The 22,386-nt window shown below is 38.4% G+C and overlaps 1 protein-coding gene across 4 annotated transcripts in view; it reads right to left on the bottom strand.

Moving 5' to 3' along the window:
- Positions 1 to 246: 246 nt before the first annotated feature.
- The window catches only part of LOC137982339 (fibroblast growth factor receptor 2-like), a 109,818-nt gene continuing 87,678 nt past the window's right edge, over positions 247 to 22,386 (bottom strand). For 3 of the 4 annotated variants that reach the window (XM_068829428.1, XM_068829429.1, XM_068829431.1), the window contains 19 exons: positions 21,536 to 21,805; positions 21,098 to 21,358; positions 18,722 to 18,964; positions 15,032 to 15,079; positions 13,928 to 14,034; positions 12,976 to 13,034; positions 12,715 to 12,905; positions 11,635 to 11,739; positions 11,537 to 11,555; positions 10,827 to 10,869; positions 8,452 to 8,779; positions 8,084 to 8,194; positions 6,453 to 6,643; positions 5,284 to 5,406; positions 5,066 to 5,136; positions 4,877 to 4,917; positions 4,101 to 4,197; positions 3,503 to 3,599; positions 247 to 2,787 (listed from right to left, as the gene is read on the bottom strand). In XM_068829428.1, coding sequence (XP_068685529.1) covers positions 2,722 to 2,787; positions 3,503 to 3,599; positions 4,101 to 4,197; positions 4,877 to 4,917; positions 5,066 to 5,136; positions 5,284 to 5,406; positions 6,453 to 6,643; positions 8,084 to 8,194; positions 8,452 to 8,779; positions 10,827 to 10,869; positions 11,537 to 11,555; positions 11,635 to 11,739; positions 12,715 to 12,905; positions 12,976 to 13,034; positions 13,928 to 14,034; positions 15,032 to 15,079; positions 18,722 to 18,964; positions 21,098 to 21,358; positions 21,536 to 21,805 — 2,471 coding nt within the window. In that variant the 3' untranslated portion in view covers positions 247 to 2,721. The remainder of the gene's footprint in view (positions 2,788 to 3,502; positions 3,600 to 4,100; positions 4,198 to 4,876; positions 4,918 to 5,065; positions 5,137 to 5,283; positions 5,407 to 6,452; positions 6,644 to 8,083; positions 8,195 to 8,451; positions 8,780 to 10,826; positions 10,870 to 11,536; positions 11,556 to 11,634; positions 11,740 to 12,714; positions 12,906 to 12,975; positions 13,035 to 13,927; positions 14,035 to 15,031; positions 15,080 to 18,721; positions 18,965 to 21,097; positions 21,359 to 21,535; positions 21,806 to 22,386) is intronic. The other variant, XM_068829430.1, reaches the window with a different exon arrangement.

Genomic DNA, 22,386 nt, shown 5'->3' with positions numbered 1-22,386 from the left:
CTATCGACTGCCTGAGAACGTCATTCAATAGCGTGTATGCTCTAGAACCTGTTTATGTCAAAAGAGGGTGTTTCTGTGGTGAAACGGGGAGGGGTTGCACGACAACTTGAACGGAGTAGAACTCTCGCCTTTTTTTGCCCTAATAGAGCACTTTTCGTTCCCTCTAGAGGCGGGTTATAATGCGGTCGAGATGCAAGAGGACAAATTTTTAGTTTTTTTTAATTTTTTGAGTAATATTTTATTCAAACACAGTTTCACAGGCTACAAACTAAACAAATTTGTCACACACTGAAAGATTTCTCTATAAAGATAAGGATATCATCCTAAAATTGAGGAGAAACCAAAAGAGTTACCGGTATTCAATGTTATTGGACAGTTATAACATAAAACAACAAAAAAACGCAAAGTTTATTTGTACACGTAAATGGGGATACACGAAATAAGTTATAGACTTTAGAAAGGTACAATGCCCCCCAGAAAATAACCAAGACGCTAATCTAGCTGGGAGGCAGGATAATTAATTTTACATCTAAAGGAAAAAATTCGATTCAGGGAGGCACAAATATAATGATAAAAGATAGGCAAACAAAGAGAACGACAACAGAAACAAAAACAAAAAAAAGAAAAGATGTCACTTCATATGGACTGGAGTAAAGAGGAAGTATAAATAAGATAATTAAGATGACGTAATTAGAGACTTTTTTAGGGGAACACTTAAATTTGTGAAAGCAAAGAATTTTCAAAGACGCCTCAATATTATTCCAAAGAACAGCCCCCTTGAAACGAATGTTTAACTTCCCATAATTAGTCCTGGCAGTAGGAGTACAAAATGCTGATTTAGAAGACAATCTAGTACATGTATACATTATACTTGTGCCTACTCATTGTACTCTACATCTCCAAAGGCTTCGTGATAACAAAATTCAGACTCTTAAGTAAAGAAACAGGAATGCTAAATGGACCAGAAGCTTTTTCTGATTTGAGACTTAAAATAATATCTTGAATTTCCTGCACAGAAGAAAAAAGCTGTGAGGCAAAGGATTGAAGAAAAACGATGAAAAAGACGCATCAACCTTGGGAATAGCTTGGCTCAGAGACTTGCCAACATTTACAAAATAATGACTAATCGCATTGGCTATATCACTGGCCTTAGTCTGAAAAAGTGAAAACAGTATCAGAGGAAGTAAGAATTTTAGTAGGAGTTGTATAAGCCTGAGGTTTAAGAGCTACAAGTTGTTTTATGCCTTTCCAAATATTTTTAATGTTTGACTTGTTACACCGTACGTGCAGCACGATCATTTTGGTTTTTTCAACCAATAATATTACTGCTTTTTGGCGTTGTCGTTGCCGTAGCCGTTGTCGTTTCTTAAACTCCCTAATAAGGAGCTTTAGCAACGACGACGGGAACGGCAACGAGAACGTCATGTAAAAACATAAATTCACGTTATTGCGATCCCTTCGCGACTATTCCAAGCCTTTTAATATGACAAAGGTGTGGCAGTCCCTCAGGAATGAAACCGTTACGAGCGGCGCTTAATTTAGGGGAGAAAAACGAAATTTTATCTCCAAGTGCTGACGTTCTCCATAACACCTCAAACTTTCACGTTGTTGCTTTGCTGACGACGGCAAAGAAATGGACAAAAATGAAAAAAGCACGTGAAGGGCGTGCAAAGCTATTGTTTTTGCCCACTGAATATGCAAATTTGTAACGTTCTCGTTGCCGTCGCCGTTGTCGTTGCTAAAGCTCCCTAGTGTCTTGCTGACGACGGCAAAGAAATGGACAAAAGTGAAAAACGCGCGTGCAGGGCTTGCAACGGTATTGTTTTTGCCTTTAAATATGCACATTTGTGACCTTCTTGTTGCCGTCGCCGTTGTCAACGATTTTATGTTGCCGTACGTCTGTTCAGAAATTGAAGACTTTTATTATTCTTACCACATTAATTGACGTTATCTGTAATCTATTACTGAACAGATGATACACGGCAATATGGAATCCATTTGTTAACGAAAACACAATTCTAAACAACTTAAAAATATCCGAGTTTATTGACGTTCACACGTCTCATAAAAATTAAAACCTTTCTTCTGCAATTGTACTGTAATTGTTAACTGAGAGTGAGTTCCGTTTCGGATTAGCCTTAGCTAAGGTAAATCTGTTAATGGGTGCGTCAAAAGAGCTATTGTTCCATGAAAGACTCTAAGATGTGCTTAATGGTAATACTATGTGATAAGTCCATTCGGCGTTTAGGGACCTTAACGCCCTGTAATCAAGAAAAAGCTTCGTACATACGGCCAAATGTTTCATATCACTTGGATTACCTAACAAAATGCTCCAACGTTTTTTCTTTAGTTCTTAAGTGCAGCTGACCAAAATGTTCTTAATGGTTAAAATAAATCCATTTGTCTTCAGATTTTATGCATCTTAGAAATTGCAAAATTAGCAGCCATTTTTCCCAGAACTGCGCTACTTCGAAGCAAGGGTCCTATCCATGATCCCTAATTCCTGTTTTCACATAATACATGTATTGCAGCTATGTGAGGAGCACTAAAAACTTGCCTCTTAAAGAGAATAATCAATTTAACTAAATCAATGAAAACGAAATTTAGATGCTGATTCTCTTTGGATTATTTGAAAGGGAAATTTCTCATCAAAGTCAAGTGTGAGGACGAAATGATTAAAGTTCCTTTTGAAAAACAGAAGAGTTAACGTTGCTTTTTATTTTATGCGTTCAAGTCCTCCAAATTTGCGTACAGTTCATTGTTGTAAATATGCATGTTGAGCAGCCTCTGTAAAAGAAATAAAAAATCACATCTTGAAAGATGCTTTTTTTTCGATTTAGTTTACAAAATTACATCACAAGAGATCTCCTCCCCCTTCCCTCTTTGTTCAAAACCAGAAGTTATACGTCCCATACATCTCTCACACCTTGCTGCCACCTGTTCGAACCACTTAATGACGTCAAGGTGACCATACTGCTTTTCCGTTACACAGAGAAACTGCAGCCATTTTGTGGTCCCAAGTGACCATAAAAACACCATGTTTTTCGATTCGGTTTACCCTTTTTGTTTAATTAAGCAAAGCAACATGGCTGTCGGTCCAGCGAGTGAAAATGCTTCGTTATGACTCGTCCGGTTTGTTTTCACTATTTTGTGATGCATCGACCAAAGTGCTTTTGTCACTTATGTATTTAACTCACTTGAAATTACGCAACAAAAACGAGCACTGCATTAAAGTATCATCCACGCTCTACGCTCCTGTAAGATCTACACGTTCAAATTAAAGGACCACTTTTAGTGCCTTCAGTTGATACTGGGTCATACCTCTGAGGCTTTTACGTAAAAAAAGTCACAGCTTGGCCATATTTTCTTTGTCTCATAATTCTTAAGGAGAAGTTTAATACGAAAAAAATATTTATAAATGCCCATAAAGCCTCTGAATCAATTCATAGGACAAATAGAGGTTGGCTGTTGGCTTACATTAACATTTTATAAATAATCTGACCTTTTGGTTTTCCATTCCTTTTAGTTGTTGTGTTAAATCAGCAAATGACGGTCTTGCTTCAGGTTCATTTTGCCAGCAATTCATCATGATTTGATACCTTGGGAATAATTTCATTACACTGTTATTGAATCAAATTTTTTTTATCAAGCTAACTGAATTGAAGGCTTTGAATGCAAATGTCAAGGGCATCCAAGTTTGAGATTGGAATACGCAATTTTACAATATTATTTTTGGTCATCATTGTCGTTTGAGGCAAAATAATGAGCTTCACTTTACCTGGTGTTTGCGTCGCAAAGTGACCCTATTATCATAACATCAACTATTTTCACTTTGCATACATGTCATAATGTGACATTTGGTGTCTACTTAAGCCTATTAAGAACTTCAGGTATTACTTTATGGTTACGGTTCTGGTTAAGGTCTTGCAGATGGTTCAAATGAAAGAAGTGTGCTATGCGCTAAAAGGTATTTCGCAGTTGGCGAACGATTATTTTTCCACATTAAACTTTCTTTGGGTCGTTCTCGTTGAGCTAAATGACGTAAAAGTAAAGGATAAGCAAAACAGAGTGTAAAACAAACAAAACAGCAATTTTCTTACAAGTCATTGTCCACGTGTTGTGGTTTCGGCATTCTGTAACCTTGCTGAAGCAAACTTGCAATTTTCTTGCCATTCATCCGTGGATATGGAGAACCACCTGGAAAACAATAGAGAAGGAAATGTTTACCCGCACCCACCATTCATTCATGGTAACTTCTCATCCACTGCTAGCCAAGACGACAAAACGCATTTATGACTTAGATTAGGATACCATTGAATCCTAATTCCCTACTCTGAGTCTGTGTATGAGAAATAGTCTAGTTAATTATTATTATTATTTTTTTTTCTTTTAAATCAGCTGGCATAAGGCTAATCCTGCTTTCTCTAAGTTGATTCTCAAAACAAATCTACCGAGCAAATCTGAATACCTATCCTCAAGACGGCACTTGACACTTCATTTTGACATCCAACACGAGGTGTCCCTGCCTTTGCTACCTATTTCTAACACTGAGGTAAGGGTAAAGGTTATATTTATTTGAGTTCAGGTTAAATGCAACAGTTTATCGTTACCTGAGGAGCAGCATTTGGGGGACACTTCGTGACGTTAATTGTCTGTATTCCGAGACACAAGTCATGTTGAAGTCATAGGAAAGAGCAAGGGGACACTTCGTGACGCTTATTGAAATCCTCGAGCCTGTAATTAGGTGCAGTTCTGGACATATCAAGTGGCCCTTTGCAAGATGCAACGTCGAATCCAAAATCAGAATTTTACAGTACTTGTAGATATGATCTCGAAGAGTGTAAAGCAGCAAACTATTGCATGCACAGATTCTTACCTACGGTAAAGATTTCATAAAGAACAACTCCATAACTCCATCTGTTAAAAAATGAAATCACCACAGACTTATCATTTTGTACATTCAAATTTAAGGTCATGCATGGTTGAATGGCAGGTGAACTCGATTTTAGACGAAATATCGCTTCTCAAACCTCACGTTGAAGCGAAAACGAGTAAGTCTACTTACACGTCACTCTTTGTGGTGTATTTTCCATACAGCAGCGATTCATATGCTGTCCACTTAACTGGCAACCGACCCTGGCAGTTGAAGATAAAGAAAAGAATGGATTATACTTAATCGTTTTAGGTTACGACTTGGAACAAAAAACACGGCAACTGAAGTTCACTTATCAAGTTGTAAGCTCGTCGAGTTTCCTATACTTTCTTATTTTCTAGTTTTGTTACCCTTGTCTTTCTTTCATAAATGCTCTCCTGTTGCACATCTCTAGCCATTCCAAAGTCTGTTACTTTGCATGTTTCTGTTTCTCCAACCAGCACATTACGAGCAGCAAGATCTCGGTGTATGATCTGAAGTGAAGCATTTTTCACATTATTTGTTAGTTGCATAAGTATTACAGTGAAAAAAAAACATTGAGCGGTTGCGGGTATAGCAGTTTCTTTGACAACGTTAATGACATTTACCATGACACAAGCAATGGCAAGTATCAGTGTAGGTGGAGAAGTGGCAGTGGCGATTCCGGATCCAGTGAGAATGGCAATGACAGGCACATGCAGGTGTGACGACAGCAGCAACGATAATAGAATTAACAATAGTATTGCCAATATGCAATGGTAACACATTATGACAATAACAACTGCTGATAACAGATGCTTGTTGCTCTTTATGAGGCTTATACTAATGACTCCATAAACAAGAGTAATATCATATTATATCTTTCTTTACCCTTGCATTTTTAGATAATCTTGGTGTAGCTAGTATCTCCAAGCATTTATCCTCCCAACCATGATATACCACAGAGGACAGACCAAAACACCGGGAATTCCATGTCCTGCTATTGCTGAATAGTGTGTGGTGTGTAGTGTGTTCTTTTACGTCCCACATGGTTATAAACGGCGGGTCTAATTCGCAGGTCGCAGGTCGCGGGATGCAGGTCATTGTTTCACTAACTGACAGAAAGTATCCTAAACATTCATAAAAGCTAACCGTAGGCCTAAAAACGTTTGTTTAGGCCTAATTAGGCCTAAGGTTAGCTTTTAAGAATGTTTAGGATACTTTCTGTATTGGTGAAACAATGACCTGCAACCTGCGACCTGCAACCTGCGACCTGCAAATTCGACCCGCCGGGTTATAAACATTGAAGAGTTGTAAGACAAGGCCTACGGTTTATCGTCCTAATCTGAGAATACTAGAGAGTTTAACCATTTCCAGATGTCATCAGAAAGGCAGCACTTCCTCCTCAGTTAATTAAAGACCCTGAGTGTTGGTATGGCCGGAGTTTTGATCCCGCACAGTAGTTTGGAGCTAAACCAGCTGAGCCAACTGGTATGTGCTGTACAAACTGCTAAGTTTGTTTGCTGCATTATCTACTGAAAGCCATTACACTCATGCTTACCTTTCTTAAAGATAAGTAGTTCATTCCATCAGCGATTTGCCAAGCAAATTTCATCAGCTGTTGCGACGTCAGACTGGTTTGAGGTTTGATATCCGGGTCTTTGTAGTACGTGTCATTCAATCCGCGGCTCTTTCTCAGGTAACCCAACAGATCACCATAAGGGACATACTCGATCAGCACCAATAGGGGATCTATGAGAAATATTATGACGTTTATTCAACATGCATTATCTCTGTCGGTCTTTTTTTTGTCCACGAACAGTTCTCTCATCTCCTCTGCTCTACGCTTGACTAGGTGTGTGATTCCGTCATGTTATGTTGCGTACGAGTGTTTTAATTTTAGGACGATTCGACTAGTTTTACTGAATAAACCAGAATAAAATTCAATTATTTCTATGAGTCTTCATTCGGAATGCTAAAATGCAGCAATTGACTACGGTCAGTCCAGTGCCAAGGGTTAGCTTTTAAAAAGAAATGACAAATCAGTTTTTAGGTCAACCGCAACATTCCATAATATATTCGCACTCTATCCAACTAACTTCCCAAGCCATTGTTTACCGGAGCGTTTTATTGACCTGGTTTTATCTGCCTTGTGAAAGCTCTTATTCCTACTAAAGATGACGATCGATTTCCTTTAAAAGCAGCGTGCAGGTAATTTAAAGGGGCTAGGTCACGCAATTTTAGGCAATTTCAGCACTGATCGAATGGTCATACAATTAACTAAAATATCAAAATAACTGTTCAAACCTACAGAAGAACTCTAACAAAACACAGGGAAGCCAAGAAGGGACATGGATGGACAAAACTGGAGAGGATTGAAATGGATTGAATTTGGGTAAATTTGAAAAACGTCGGCCCACCTTTTTTCAAATTTATATCATTCTATATCAAAATGTCTTTTACAAAGCTGGAAAATCATTCTCAGTTGTTATGTGGCCGTGATTTTGCAAATGAAAGACACTTACTCTGCCAATTTGACGTTTAGAGTTCATAATTAACAAAATTAAACAAAATTACCTAAAATAGCGTGACCTAGCCCCTTTCACAAACGTCTTTAATAACTAGACAACGGAAGTGTGGACACCTATTGACATAAAATTTCAAAAACTCATTTAATAATTATTGATCGAAACAGCCTACCAGACCACCAAAAAAATGTGGCACGCGCCTGAGCGTTAACGAACTGATAAAGCATTCTTCATTTGAAGTTTTTATATGAAGCATAATAATAAAGCTTAGGTTCCTTTTCTGCAATGCTACTGTTCTCCACCCACCATTTAAATTTGAACCTTTGTTCCGACACACTTTCTGTGGAGTGCTCTTGAAACCGTTCAATAAACCCACAGTGCTTTTTCGGGTCTACGATTAACAACTCGGTCTCGCCTCATGGTTTAAAACCCGATAAAACACTTCTGCTCGGTTTTGAAACAGAACTGTAGACTGAACACTTCACACTTTGGCAAGTCGTAAATGGGCTTCTCGTTATGATTGGAACTACTATGCAATATCCTATTGTAATGCTGAGACGAAATTAAGGTGGCACTGTTTTTGTTTGGAACAAGCGAACATTCATAGAGAAGGGCTTTTTTTCTATAGCAGCAGCATCATAGTATAATTTATAGATGCATTTACCAGTTTCAGTGACGCATCCCAATAGTTTGATAACATGTGGATGAGGCTTGAGGGTCTTCATCAGATCGAGTTCGGATTTCAAGTCTCTCTTGTCTGACGCAGGAGCGTTAGCTAAATCAAATAAGCATAAAAAACAAAGGTAAATTTGCATTAGTTGTACTCCGTGTACCTGTCATCAGGGCTCATTCTCTTCGTGCGTTCGAGGTCAAACTCAAGTAATTGCTAAACACAAAGGTGTTAGAAATCGCAGAAAATCTCTCCTAAAGTTCGCAGTAGTCATTCGCGGATTACACATGTTTGTTCTCTACACAACGAAGGACTGACCGTTTGTTCCTAAACCAAAGCCATAAAGAAAAAAATACTTTTACCTTTCAGCATTTTAACAGCCACAGTTTTTGTGCCAGAATGGAATGGAAGGTTCTTTGCCGTTCCTTTGGCAACCTGGCCAAAAGCACCTTTACCAATGATCTTCTCCACTTTCACGTGTTCTCTTGTTACTTCCCATGACCTTGTTCTTATATCAAGGGGTGCATATTCAATATTCTGAGGGGAGTTATTAGGGCTACTTTGTCCTACTTCATAGTGGGTAGTCCCTTGTAAGGGCATGTATGCAGGTTCAATGGGGATTCTTCGCTGTTGATTAGAACTACTTGGTTGATCGTTAGTAGGATTAAGTTCTTCCATCGCAACTTCGTTCTGAAAACAAAAGAGAAGCCCCCGGGTTAAATTGCCTTCGTAACCGTTAGTATACTTGAAGTTCATTATTCTTTAAAAATAAACTAACTACAGGTAGTTGTAGCTCAGTTGGTTAGTGCGCGGCTTTTGGAGCGAGAGGTCCCCAGCTGAATGCTCGGTGACTTCAACGTCTGTTTCAACTTTTCTTTAATCCGTGTAGCTGTAGCTTTAAATGTCCTTAAAACGGAGCACTGACCGCGAGAGGGGAGTAAAGGGAGCACCGTCGGCTTCCATTGATACCAGTTTCGTGAAGGAAATACCGACATTAAATAAAGTGACTTTTCCTTTACTTTACATTTAATAAAAGCAAAGACTCTATCATCACAGTTGCGAGCAACGTAAGCAGTTAATTAAAGGACTCAGACCCATGGCAATGCGATTGTAATGGATTGCTTAACCATATTCGGGAAATTAAGCTATCGTGGAGCTGGTCAGGCTGACGAGCTAACGGTACCATGTCCTGCAGGAGATGAAAGAATAATTGGGAAATTTCTGAAACATATGTTTTGAGCAGCTCTTGCAATGACTCTTGGCGAGAATGATCGCCTAGAGCAATTACAATGACACTTCAAAATGTCCTTCAACTGCTACAATCAATAAGTAAAATAGATATAGGAAACGAGTACAGTCAACTCTCTCTTAACGGACACCTCTATAAGACGGACGCCTGGTGCTGGTCCCGGCCGTTTCTTAATCATTTTACTATAACCAAACTCTCTATAAGACGGACACCTCCATAAGACGGACAACAGACACTTTGAAATCGTCAACGGAGACTTGTGAGGATCTGAATGTGACCGAAAATTACGATTTAGGGAAGACGAATTCTTGTATGTGACTCTTTTTAACTCCAGACGTCAGCTCTTATCTTGTTGACGCCTCCTGAAATTTGTTGTTTCACTTGTTAACCGCGGACTACGTAACAGCACCAGATATCGCCAAGGAAGTTGATGTTTTACAGGCAATAAGGTGGATCAAACAAGCCTGGGATGAGGTACCAGAGAAATGTGGATTTTCCAATGTAGTACAGAATAAAGAGAGATCTGAGGAAGAAGAGGATCAAGACTACGCAGAGCTTGTACGACGAATTAGTCAGGGCGAGACAACATCTGAAGAATACGTAACTGCTGACCAAGAGATTCCATCATGTGAGCCTCCTGTGCATACCACCCTCCCCAACTAGCGACAACGACTAAGGGATGAAGCCCTCGATCTGTATTCCAGCAAAGTTGTAGTGGTTGTAGACAGTGACGAAGCAGGCCAAGTTGTGGACATTAAACCACCGGATCCAACCATCAAATCCACTACAGAAGCTCTTAGACTAGTTGACGACCTAAAGGAATTCGCTTCCACAAAGCTGCAAGAGGAAATCCTCGTATCAAAATTAAGCAGCGATGGTCAGCGCTTTTAGGATTTTAAACTGTTGCATCTGAAACAATCCACGATCACAGATTTCTTTTCTTCTTAAGTGCATGTCCACCAAAGCCATGGCTATTAGAAGCTATTAACTTAACTTGCTTTTACCAATTTTTTTTGAATAGAAAAAGTGACATATTTTTAAACTTAGTGCCGCGAAAGACAGTCAAGGTGGCTATGTTCCCGTTTGCAGAATGTACTGTTTACTGTTTGTAATACGACAAGAGACTCAATTTTGCAAATGTTTTTGTTCCATTTTGTGGGTTTCGTTCAAGTAAATAAGTTAAAACAAACTTTAAACAGACGCGTATTCACTGTGCACAGGTTCAGAATTATTATCTTAAAATTCCTGGGGTCAACTCTCTATGAGCCGGACACCTCTCTAAGACGGACAGCTGAGGCGGGTCCCGATAGTGTCTGTCTTAGAGAGAGTTGACTGTACATTAATCAACCCAGAAAATCGAAGTTTTTCTACGTTGTGAAATAATCAGTTCATGCTTTAACTTGCTGGAAATGGCAAAATGTGTTTCAGCAATAGAAAAAACAGTATCATTCTATTAAATCATTTTGCATTTTCCATTTCAAAACTCACGTCATACATTCTTCTATCTTTATCTTCTGCAACCTTGTATGGCCTAACGACACATCGAAGAGTGGACAAACATGTTAGTTCTTCAAATTTAGCCTGCGTTTCTTATTACGATTTCTTTATTTTCCTTTCTTAAGTAATTGCCACGAAAGAAATGAAACATCCTTTCGGACAGGCGAGTTCATTTATGGGAGAACCAAAAAGAATACGGGAGGGGACAAAATAGGTGATTTTCAAGTTACGTAATCACCTTTTTTCGGGTGCGCGAGAACAAAAGATCTGTCATGAGCTCCTTTTGGTTGTGCGTCACCATTTGAGCATTGGACCATTGCGTTCTCCTTCCTGCAAAGATTCGTTGCAAACTTCTCGCAGGAGAAGGTCGTTTCGAAAACATCTTTAATTAAAAGCAAGATTAATTCAAGTATCGCGATGATGGGAAATGTTCGTTAGTATCTGACGCCTGCCCCTCCCCTGCAATTTTTTCCTCAACAAAGAAAACAGCTTTCCACGATTGGTCAATTTTTTTTTCTTTTTACTGTAAACAGTTATACTTTATACTATTTGTGCCCTTGATGCAACACATGTACAGTGACTGATATAGTACCAAGCATTTACAGGAAACTTCAACTTTCCCCATAACGTTGAGCCAGACCTCTTATATTTATGTTCAATGGACAAAAAAAAAACAAACGAAAAAACATCAAAATACCTACCTTTTCTTTCTAGCAATGCCTAACAAAAGAAGATCAGATTTACAATAAGAACAAAAAAATGGAGAGTACAATTCTGGCAGAAACATCAAACTATTTACCAAGCTTTCTGTGCTGCCAGGCTATGACCAGTATTAGAACAATGATGATTGAAACAAGAACTCCAATAATTACCAACAGAGTTCTGTCGCACGCGCATTGGAATTCTGTGAAGATAAATATGGAATAACATAAAAAAGCAAAAAAACGGGAAAAAAAAACATTATACTACTAGCAAGAGTTCCCAAAGTTGCATAAAAGTGTTTCATGGAAGGGCAAAAGAGTGGGGTGTATAACAACCATTAGCCGAAGAATTATCCAAGATTATGTTGTTTGTGCAATAATAAATCGCAAGAACACGCATGATATGGATTAATTGATAGTCTAGATGTTTTGAAGGTTCGGCTAAAGGCACGCCAACCAGTATGCGTACGTACCCATAGGGAAATCTTTGTTGACATTTTTGTCTCGTTAACTGAGCACACTCTTTTCCTTTTGCTGCCACCAACCACTCCTATTCACGCTGATTAGAAATATAGTTGGACCCATTCTTGCCAGTTCCATGCATTCCTTAACCGAGCACAAACCTCTCCGGCCTATCTTTCTCGACAGGTATAATCTGGCTATGCTATCTCGAGGATGGAGAACATTGTATATGGTTAGATATTTTCTGGTCTTTCTATCGAGCCCTTTTAACTCTCTCTTAGTCCAGTCAATGAATACTGCATAGTATCTAAGGATAGAGACTACCCACATACACGTATTAATTCCTTTTTATCATATTGCCACATTAAGTTTTCATTTGAGCAGCTTTCCCAAACACTGGAAGTAATCTTTTGTCAGGCTAGTTTTCATTTCTTCGTACACAACCATGTCAGATTCCATAATCCCCAAATATCTGTTACAGCTGCTTTCTTCATCGAGTGACTTTATTTCTCTTCCCCCAGGCAGTTTTAATCAATCAGATGCCGTTTACTTTTACTTTTCCTTTCCCGTAACGTGAGTTTTACATAGTAGTTAATTCCAAAATCCATTCCGATACCTTCACTAAACAAGGACACTGTGTGGGCTAGTGATTCAAGGCCCTGATCACGCTACTATCCACAAGGAAATGAAAACGTTTGATGGTCATTCCTTCATACCTGTTGGTTGAGAAGTTCCTGGTGTGGTGGACGTGAAAGTGCTAGTCCCGGGTGAGAGAAGAGTCAAATTTCCAACTTGATAAGTACCAAAAGTGCCATCAGAAATGTTAGCTTCAAGTTTTGAAATTCCCTGACTGGGGGTCACAGCAATTTTAAAGTACATGGTAAAGGATACGATTACACTGCCCCTCCTGAAAACAAAGAAGACAAAAAATTAATATATCGCTGTCGAAATAACTAAAGTAGGTTCAATCTACCAACCTCAGTCCTGTCACTTCAGTCCTGAAATAATTGTCGTCATTCTGGTATATTTCATTCATCTAGTAAATTTAAAACCGAAACAGTTCTTTAATAATAAGGCAAATGGAGTGTTGTCTCCTGAAAACAGATGACCTGTATGATTGTTTTCCTTAGTTCATTGAACAACCAGTGTTAATTAATTTCCACTATTCTTCCACCTTCAATACCCTTCTGCAATTGTGGCAATGTTTATAGAGGAATACCTCTTTCTTCACTTTTAGTTCTAATTGAGATCAGAATCGTTAATAACTAATTATGCACAAAAATGATAAGATTTTCCAAAACAAATAGATGACTAATAAAGTGTTTGTTTAGCAATGGCTTAGTTTATTGAACATTTAGCATTGCAATCTCTGCATTTGGGGCACTTTTGAACAAGGAATTCCTACCCCTTCAAAATATAAAACGATTGGAAATTCTTATCAAAGGAAGTATCAGGGGCACCCAACGAGAATATAGTTCAAAACCACTTAAACATAGCATTGTTAAACGTATTTTAGTATTTAAACGGTAGATATAGGCATATTCTTATCCCCTAAATATTTTTAATCTGTTCGGATTTCCTAGCTGAAAGTCTAGTGATCCGAAAATTATAGGGACCAAAACTTACCTTTTGGAAAATTTCAGCCAGAAAAAAGGCTCCCGAAAATTCTAGGTGACCTTTTTAGGGTAAAAATCCGTTAAAACTGGGCAATTCAGTTGTTCGAAAATCCTAGGACAGGCAGACAAGCAAAAATTTATAACAAATGTTCCGAAAATTCTAGATCTCAAATCGTCTTCCGAACAGATACTTTCCGAAAATTGACGTTGGGTGCCCCTGAATTATGTACACTTTGAGTAAATAAATAAATAACTGATATTCTTTCGCCCGTCAATTACTTTAGATTATATACGAGAGATTTTAAAAATGAACCTCAGACACAAATGAATCCACCAATTGTTTTGAAACTTGGTTATTCAAATCTCTGTATTCTGACAAAAAGTCTTCCATTATCGTCAGGTCCGCATAAACTTGCTTTGCTAAAATGGGAAGAGGCAAACATTTGATTTACCCTTGATTGAAAATTCAAATCCTGGACAAACAGTTACGAATCTTTTCTTTGTTTAAAGCACTGTTTGGCACAACAACATGCAACAATCTTTATTTACGAGCATACAGACCTGACCCACAAATAGCTTCTCCGGCAGTAACTATTAGTTCTTAACTATTAATTGAAAAGCTTGATATCCTGAACATGGAGTTAGGTTACGTTATCTTAAAGTGTTCAAATAGCCCGAATGAAAGTTCACTGGATGAAAAACAAGCGAAAAAGCCTGAACTGGCTTTACAAATTTTCTAATGTATGAATAATATTGCACCGGCTAACAGTACAAGCCGGCTTTAAGAAAATGTGGTTCCTAATGGAAAGTGAAACCACACTGTATGGACTCCAGTACTTCAAGTTACTCACTGAGGTGTCGATTGATGTCCGATGGATGTCTGAAAGCTCATTGAATCACTTTAATTAAGGTCACAATAGACAGTAGAGGAAATGTATGCAAGGGAACCATGTAATAGTCCTTCCTATTGTATTCTTACTTCGTTATTAGCTCTTTTTCTGTTACCTGTGCGCAGATATTTGTATGTATACACGGTGTCCCACCCTGGTCAGAGTTTTTCTCTATCCTTGTGTGGGCCCAATTCCATTAGTAGGGCTAACGCTCACATGGTCTATATGGGTAGAAAACTAGCGCTCCACATTACACTCTAATAGTTAACACTGTTGAAATATAAGTGCTACACGGTCAACGTTTGCAAAAACGTAACCCTTCCTTGCGAATGAAGATAACTTTGTGTATGTATGTCCACCATGCCTTGTGGTGTATACAAATCTGGTCGTACAGAGTTTGACGCGTAAACATTCATCCTCAAGTTTCAATATCCCTTGTAAACGATAAGCACAATATTTGCACTGCATCTCAAACAACTTATTTAAAAGCCTGAGTTAAAGTAATTAATGTTAATACAACCCCTTACTTGGTTTTCCTGTAGAGGTGGGCATAGCTGAGGTAGGATCCTCGAGCACTAAATAAAGAACACCAGGAAGCTCTCAGTAGATAATGACATCAACACTTGTAACAAAATTCTGTTCAAAGTAAGTAAGCTCTACTGCATGACAATAATTGCGATTGGTGTTGCTTCGTAAGCCTACTGCTGCATGCCGTTGAGAGTGGTAGTGATAATGTTGAGGGTCTTAGACACGCTTTTGTACCCTGATACTGTGACAGTTACGTTTCAATAGCTCATAGGGAAACACATAGGGGAGGAGAGGGGAGGCGAGGGGTGGGGATTAAGAGGATACTATGAGGATATTTAATATAAAAGTTATTAAGGCACTAGCTCCTTCAAATAAAGCAACTTTGGCAGTCATTATTGAAGATTTCTCTGGAAATTTTGGCCACCATCGTAGATCTAGAGATAAGAACTCTTCAAATGTAGGTATATTTAATACCTGGTTCAAAACTAAGGTGAGCTTAATAAAGGGGCTTCGATTTGAATAAAACCATAATAATAGTGTTAAAGAAAATTAAAATCAATTATAAACGGTGTAAAACAGTGTATGCCAGTTTCTATAAGACTAAAAAGTTAGCTTCTACAGGTACCGAAGCAGAAAATATGCAAAACAAAAGAATCAAAGACAGAAAGCAAAACAACTCCAAATAAAGACTAATCCCAAATGACCAAAAACACAATGCTTACCGGTACCTGCAGAGAGACCCAAAAATAAGAGTAAATAGTCAACTACATGCTTTTTTTGTCGAAAAAAGGACCTCTTTATTATATTTATATATAAGCAAAATTGAGCCTGCAAAAGCCAGTTCACTCTTTTAATTGTTTATCAGCTTGAGGATTATCTTATTATCTCGAGGATGGGTGATATCGATGTACACAACATACCAACCAAAAATAGCCCTTGACAAAGAGCAGATTTTGCCAAGAAAAAAAAAACAGGGATTAAAAGCTTAAAACGTTTTTGTTGAAAAAAACTAATTAATTAATTAGTACCTTTAAATAATCTGAAAAAATGAATGCAAAAAACTTATCAACTTAAGGTGATTCCCTTGTTTTGCACCACTCTTCATTGGACGCCATCTTGGAATTCGCCCAGTCCTTACGCGGAAAAGATCATTTGAAGCGGATATTTCCGCCTTCCTCCCCCCTAGCCCCTTTGTTTTTTAATGGTGTTATTTACTGTTTTCCGTGTTAGGTACACGGCAAACATATTGTAAGGAGAAAATAATTGGATAGTAGAAGTTGGATTCAGACACTGAGTGTTAGTTATGCTGTAGTGGTCCGATTTGCTTATATCTCTTTGCAAGATCGAGCGATTTGAAATTACTTTACTGAAAGACTATAACCCGGACAAACAAGGCAGGGGTCGCACTGTGGCCTTATTTTTTTTATGTCGCGTCATATGTTGTCCCACAAATATGTCACGACATTTACGCCACGGGAGTGTTGGAGGTCGCACGTGTGGGACATAAATGATATTTGAAACCGGACTGTCAACTCTAAATATTTGACGCGCGAAAAGAGCTTTTTACATCGAGGTTTTCGATATAACGAAACCTCGATTTAAGGACGTTCGCGCTAATTGTTTGTGCGCAACGTTACTGCGCAGGTAACGCAAATGTAATATTTCACGCATTACTTCGAGCATTAGTGAAGTTCAGGTTTTAAAAACTTTGCAAAAACCGTGGACGATAAGTCTTGCACAGCGTTGGATCAAAGAAGATCGTGATCAGTCAAAATTGATTAAAAATATTTATGAAAGTCAAGTAGACTACTGCACGACTGATATTCGCGAGGTTTTATCAGTCGTGCACTAGTCTACTTGACTTTCATACAAATTTTTCAAGCATCAGTTAAAATACCATGGTGACAAAAACGCCGAGGAAATTCCAGGCCGGCAAAAGAATGGCACATTTATTTCCGAATCATCATGAAACTTCAAAGAGAAGTGAGCGGGAGGATAGAAAAGCTCTGGAAAAGGTAGCTGATCGAGTAGACTATTGGCTGAAAGTTTGGAAAACTCGAGGACGAACCGTTGCGTAAATTTAATGGGGCTGTTCCTTTTTAATGTTTTTATTACCCTACGAACTTAAGTTCAAAGTGAATGCATGTTTTTAAAGTTCTTTTCCTTTACTTTCGTGAAAATTGAGCAGTATTTTCGTCCTCGTCCGCTTGAATAGTGCGGACCTGCGTGGAAACAATCAGCGATTGAATTTCACAAAAAAAAAACACACTCCAGAGGATGAGCATGACGGCAATGGAGAGATGTTATACAAAACACCAACCAAATGAAGATGACCCCTGCTTAAAACTTGGTTGCTATGCTCGAGAAAGGTTTTTTTTTTTTCGGTAAAAACCTTTCATCTCTTCAACGATTGATCCTCTCTTGGGTTCCAGTCCTTGCCCGACAGGTCACGCAAAAGCGTGACAAACGAGCTTTTCCAAGAGCTTTGCAAAATCACACCGGTTTTACTCGTTCAGATCATTGGTGACCCCTATTTTTTTAATCATGAATCACTTACTTTACTTACTATCTACAAAATATGATGAAATGAAAAAATTTTCACCGGAAGAAGTTATCTTTTTTTAACATTTTCTTTCCTCGTGCCATCGAATTCCGGTAGTGGTTGCAACGGATACAGCTTACGAAAACGCTCGTCCAGGATGAACTCTACTGTTTACCACATCTCTAGCGGCATACAATTATCTAAAAATCTCACTTCTAAAAACCTATGCACGGAAACTTTCACTCCAACAGTTTACTTTTATGATTTTCGATGGATGAGCAGATGAGCCTACATCTCGCTATTATGACCGATTTCTCGAAATTAAGGCATTTTTCCACCGCCATTTTCTCCGAAACAAAGTCGGTGAACCCCTTTTTTATTTTCATTTTTGGAGTAAGTACTTTATGACCTAACTCTAGGCGAGAAATGAAGAAAATCTCACTGTAGGAAGATTTTGGCGCGAACGTCCTTAACGAAGAAATTTGGCCGGTCCCCAGCGACTTCGTTAAATCGAGGTTCCACTGTAGCTAGCTGTGCACATGTGTTATCTTTGAAGAATTGAGAAAATTCGATTTTTGCCGGTATTTCAGATTTGATTGACATTGTGACCGAAGAAAAACATAAAAATGTTATTTTAAGGCCATTAGACAAGATATGACCTGCTTTGAGGCAGGACATCGGCTTTTTTTATCTTTAGGTCCTTCGGACATAGTTATGTCTGGTCGCGACAAAAGGGCCGCACTTGTCGCAGGCACGCGATGACAGATTTTATGTCCAATGTAAACACCAAAAGCATTAGTGCGACCCCTGCCCAAGTAGGCTCAACGTTTCAGTAACAGTAAGTAGTTTTTGCTAGATAACAACAATTTTTCCAAAACCTAGAATAAAGGGCATTCAGCGCGAAAACAAACATGGTGACCCCATCTTTTTACTGCATTTTTTACGTCCTTTGCGTGATTACCAATTGTGCCAAGTTTGGCAAAAATGTGGGTAGTACGTCATTTTCAAGGGAATCACTTAAATGATGAAATGAGAGCCTATTCATAGAGGCCGACCTCGTCATGTGAGCATCATTGATATCTACAGCGTACTTACCTCAAAAATGGTTTACATAAAAGATAGTGATATAAAAGACTGATAATCGTACCAACAATAAGGCACTGTGTGATGGTGACTGGTGGTCCTAGTGCGTTGATCGCCGAGCAAGTGTAACACCCAGTTTCCCTCGCCTCCATCTGTTTTGCATTGGGAATCTCTGGTTCAATAACTTCATCGTCCTTGTACCATGTGATGTTAGGTTCAGGGTTTCCATCAACTGGACACGAAAACAGTTTTGTGCTTCCTTCAGGCACCGAATAATTCCCTCCCCTACCCGTAGCTTCGGCAGCATCTATACAGAGAGAAAATAACAAGATCACATCACACAAGAGGTTTAAAGAGGTTTGTAGTTTTGCAGAAAAAGGCAGTACTACTAATAACCCTAGGGCATGTAGTTCTCGGTGTTGTGGTCTGTCTTCTATGGTGTATCATGGTTGGGAGGGTAAATGCTCGGAGATATTAGCTACACCAAGCTACTCTAAAATCCGAGGGTAAATAAAGATATATGATATGATATATGATATGATAATCGAGATGCTCACTCTAGCAATATATTTTCACAGTTAGCGGATTAATCAAATTAATGGATCCTGTGACCATTCATACTATCCTTTTTATGTTTCAGTATCATCATAATTACCTACCTAAGGCTTTTGACGACTTCATTTCTCGTATATTATCCTAACACAATTATAATACTAGGCTAGCATCAAAATCAACTTATTACATTGATCATGATAGAACAAATTACGGTAAATTTAATTTACACTTCTCTGGTGCTTCTGTTTGGAATAATCTGGATGAAGAACTACAAAGTAGTTCCTTGCATTTATTTAGGCAAGAAATGAGGAAAAAAATCGTATCTACGAACGTTTAATGCTAGCTTGGTATTGTCATTTCATTCTTAGCTTATTACTGTTCAAAACACAAGAATTGATAAATACTATATTACTATCTAGTACTATCTGGTCATTTTTCTTCTTTTTTTTCTTTCCCTAAATGTATTTCCTTTAGATTAATCAGATTTATATAATTATGTTCTTATTTCATTATTTGTCCTATCTAGTCTATTAGATGTGTGTGTGTTACAATCCAGAAAATGCAAGGTCATAATATATTGAACTACTCAGCTCGTTTAGTTTATTCTGTTCTGAGTATTGTTGCCTGATCTAATTAATTTTTTCTGTTCTGTACACCTCTTTTCTAATTTGGCAAATAAATAGATGGTTGTTGTTGTAAGAGATGCACTGTAGTTTTCGTTAGTGTACCAACAGAATGCTTGCCGAATGCTTCAGTATTCCTTAACAGGAATACTGAAGTGGCAGGCCTGCACATTCTGCTGTTTAAGTTGTCTTTTGCTTTACTTACATAGTTCTGTATTATGAGCATTGCACAACACTCACTGATCTTAGCTTATTTCTTTCACTAGTCCACTATCTGAACATTTTCTTCACCATTTCTTTGCCCTTTGAGGGTCTTTTTAGGTGCAATAAAGCTGCAAACGAGCGTAAACTGAAATCCCAAATGGTTGGAGACACAATTGTGCTATTTACTTGTGAAGCCAAAGACACAGAGTTTATCAGACAGGGACTACCCAGAGCAATTCCAGATGCTGGTTAGAGTACCCCTACACTTACATGGCAAATTTCAGCCCGGTTAGGTCTGTGGGCAACGCGTATGTTGAAAAGTTGTTGTATGTGTGCGATAGTTTCAAAAGTCCGTATTATGTATGGTATTGTAGCTGTGGCAATGGTTTTAGTGGTAGGACTGTTGCCATTTTGTCTGGTGGTTTTTTTTTGCGTTTGACGAAATCTGTTCTATGGTGTTCTTCTGTTTTTCTGCAGATGTTGGTGAAATTCAATGAGCTTCCTCCTCCTCCCTCCTTCCTTCTCCCTCCTTCCTTCTTCCTTCTTTTCCTTCCTCTCCTTTGGGGACAGTTATGCAAACCCTCGCCTGCGTCTCGGGTTTGCATAACGGTCTCGAATACTCCCAACTCCCCCTCGTGTTTATATTAGATCAGGCTGTGGAAACACGGAAAACGTCCTCTATTGCTTAAATTGCGCCCCGAAACTATGGAATAGTCTGCTTAAATCTCCAAAAACGTCTAAGACTGTAACTATTTTTAAGAAGAAAAGTAAAACATTTTTTGTGACTATTTTAACCCTTATTTTATTTTCTTATTTTAATCGAGTTTTCGCTTCCCGCTGTAAGCGCATTGAGAATGTTAAATGCGCTGACAAATACCTTGTTATTATTACTATCATCATCATTATCATAATTATTATTCTTATTGTTAGCCATCGTGCAAGTCTTGACAGTCAGTGATGCAGGGACTTAAAACCTATACTGGTGGCTCACTTGAAAATGGTCAAATTTCTCTAATGCTTCATCAATTAAGCTTAAGAGGGGGAAAATATGTCCTTACATTGCACATCAATGGTTCTAACTGAAGACCACTTTTCCCCACAGGTGTTGTTTGCATTGCAGATGTATTCCCCAGTTGCCTCTTTGCTGATGTTAGTGAAGTTTATCCATTGGCTTGATATTATTAACTCATTTGCATTCAATTTTGACCAGGTAACAGTAGGCTGAGGGTACCCAGATGCATTACATTTTAAAGACAAACTGGCACCTTCTCTAATAGTCACGCTACCACTTTTAGCATGGACATATACCTGAACTGGAACTGAAAAAAAGAGAGAATCAAAATGTGGAACAGCAATACAAGAATCAATGCTAAAACATAATACATAAAAATTATAAATGCAAACATGACTTACTACATTGTATTGACAGCAGTTTTAACTTGGATATTAAGTGCACATTGCAAAAGGCCACTGACTATATATTTTTAAAAACTCACCATTAAAGGTTACAATAATATCAGCGCTTGTCACACTTCCCAAGGAGTGCAAGGCCCTGCAGCTATAGATATGGCCTCCTTTACTCGATATGTTCTCAATCCATGTTCCTCTACTGCTTGTGTCTACGATTTCTTGGCTCTTGAAAAGTTGGTAGCTTTCCACAGGTGGATTGGATTGAGATGCTTCACATGTGAAATTTACCAGCAGGGAATCACAACAGTTTTTGTTTTCTGTTGCGTTAGCATCCAACCTCACTGAGATAGGATTATCTGAAAACGTTTTATAGCTGATGTTATTGCCATTGAGCATTTCCTCTTGCAAATTGAAACTCCAATGTAAATGTAAATCGATGCAAATCAGCTGCACGGGTCAATAGACAACTCGTCTACTACCCCAGTTGGGGTTCATAAATTGGCTGCACTTGTTAGTTTCTATAACGTGTTTTATTGGCCCAAAAAGACCCACAGAAGGGAAAAATTAGTGCAGAATAATAATATCAATAATTTTATCAAAAACGATCTCTTATTTCTTACCTAACACGTTTAGTCATGTCTTGGGTAGGATCCCTATCGAATAGTGTGACCTTCAAAATCACGTAATTTGTCACAAAGCTTATCATATCTTATTCATATCTGCCACCGAAGGACGACTCGACTCACCACCCACGTCTAAGAGAACCCAAAGATGACAGTCGCAAACAATGAGATGGCATTGTATAACGCCTGTGCTGTCAGCACATTTCTGTACAGCAGCAAGACGTGGGAAGCGAACAGTTTTCACATGGCTTGCCTTTGTCGCATTTTCGGCATCAAGTGGAACAACAGAGGACTAAACATTCAGTTCCTTGAAT

This window comes from Montipora foliosa, chromosome 13, assembly GCF_036669935.1.
Source record: "Montipora foliosa isolate CH-2021 chromosome 13, ASM3666993v2, whole genome shotgun sequence".
Lineage (NCBI taxonomy): Eukaryota > Metazoa > Cnidaria > Anthozoa > Scleractinia > Acroporidae > Montipora > Montipora foliosa.
Note: the sequence above shows the minus strand (reverse complement) of the source record. Positions and strands in the feature narration are given on the sequence as shown.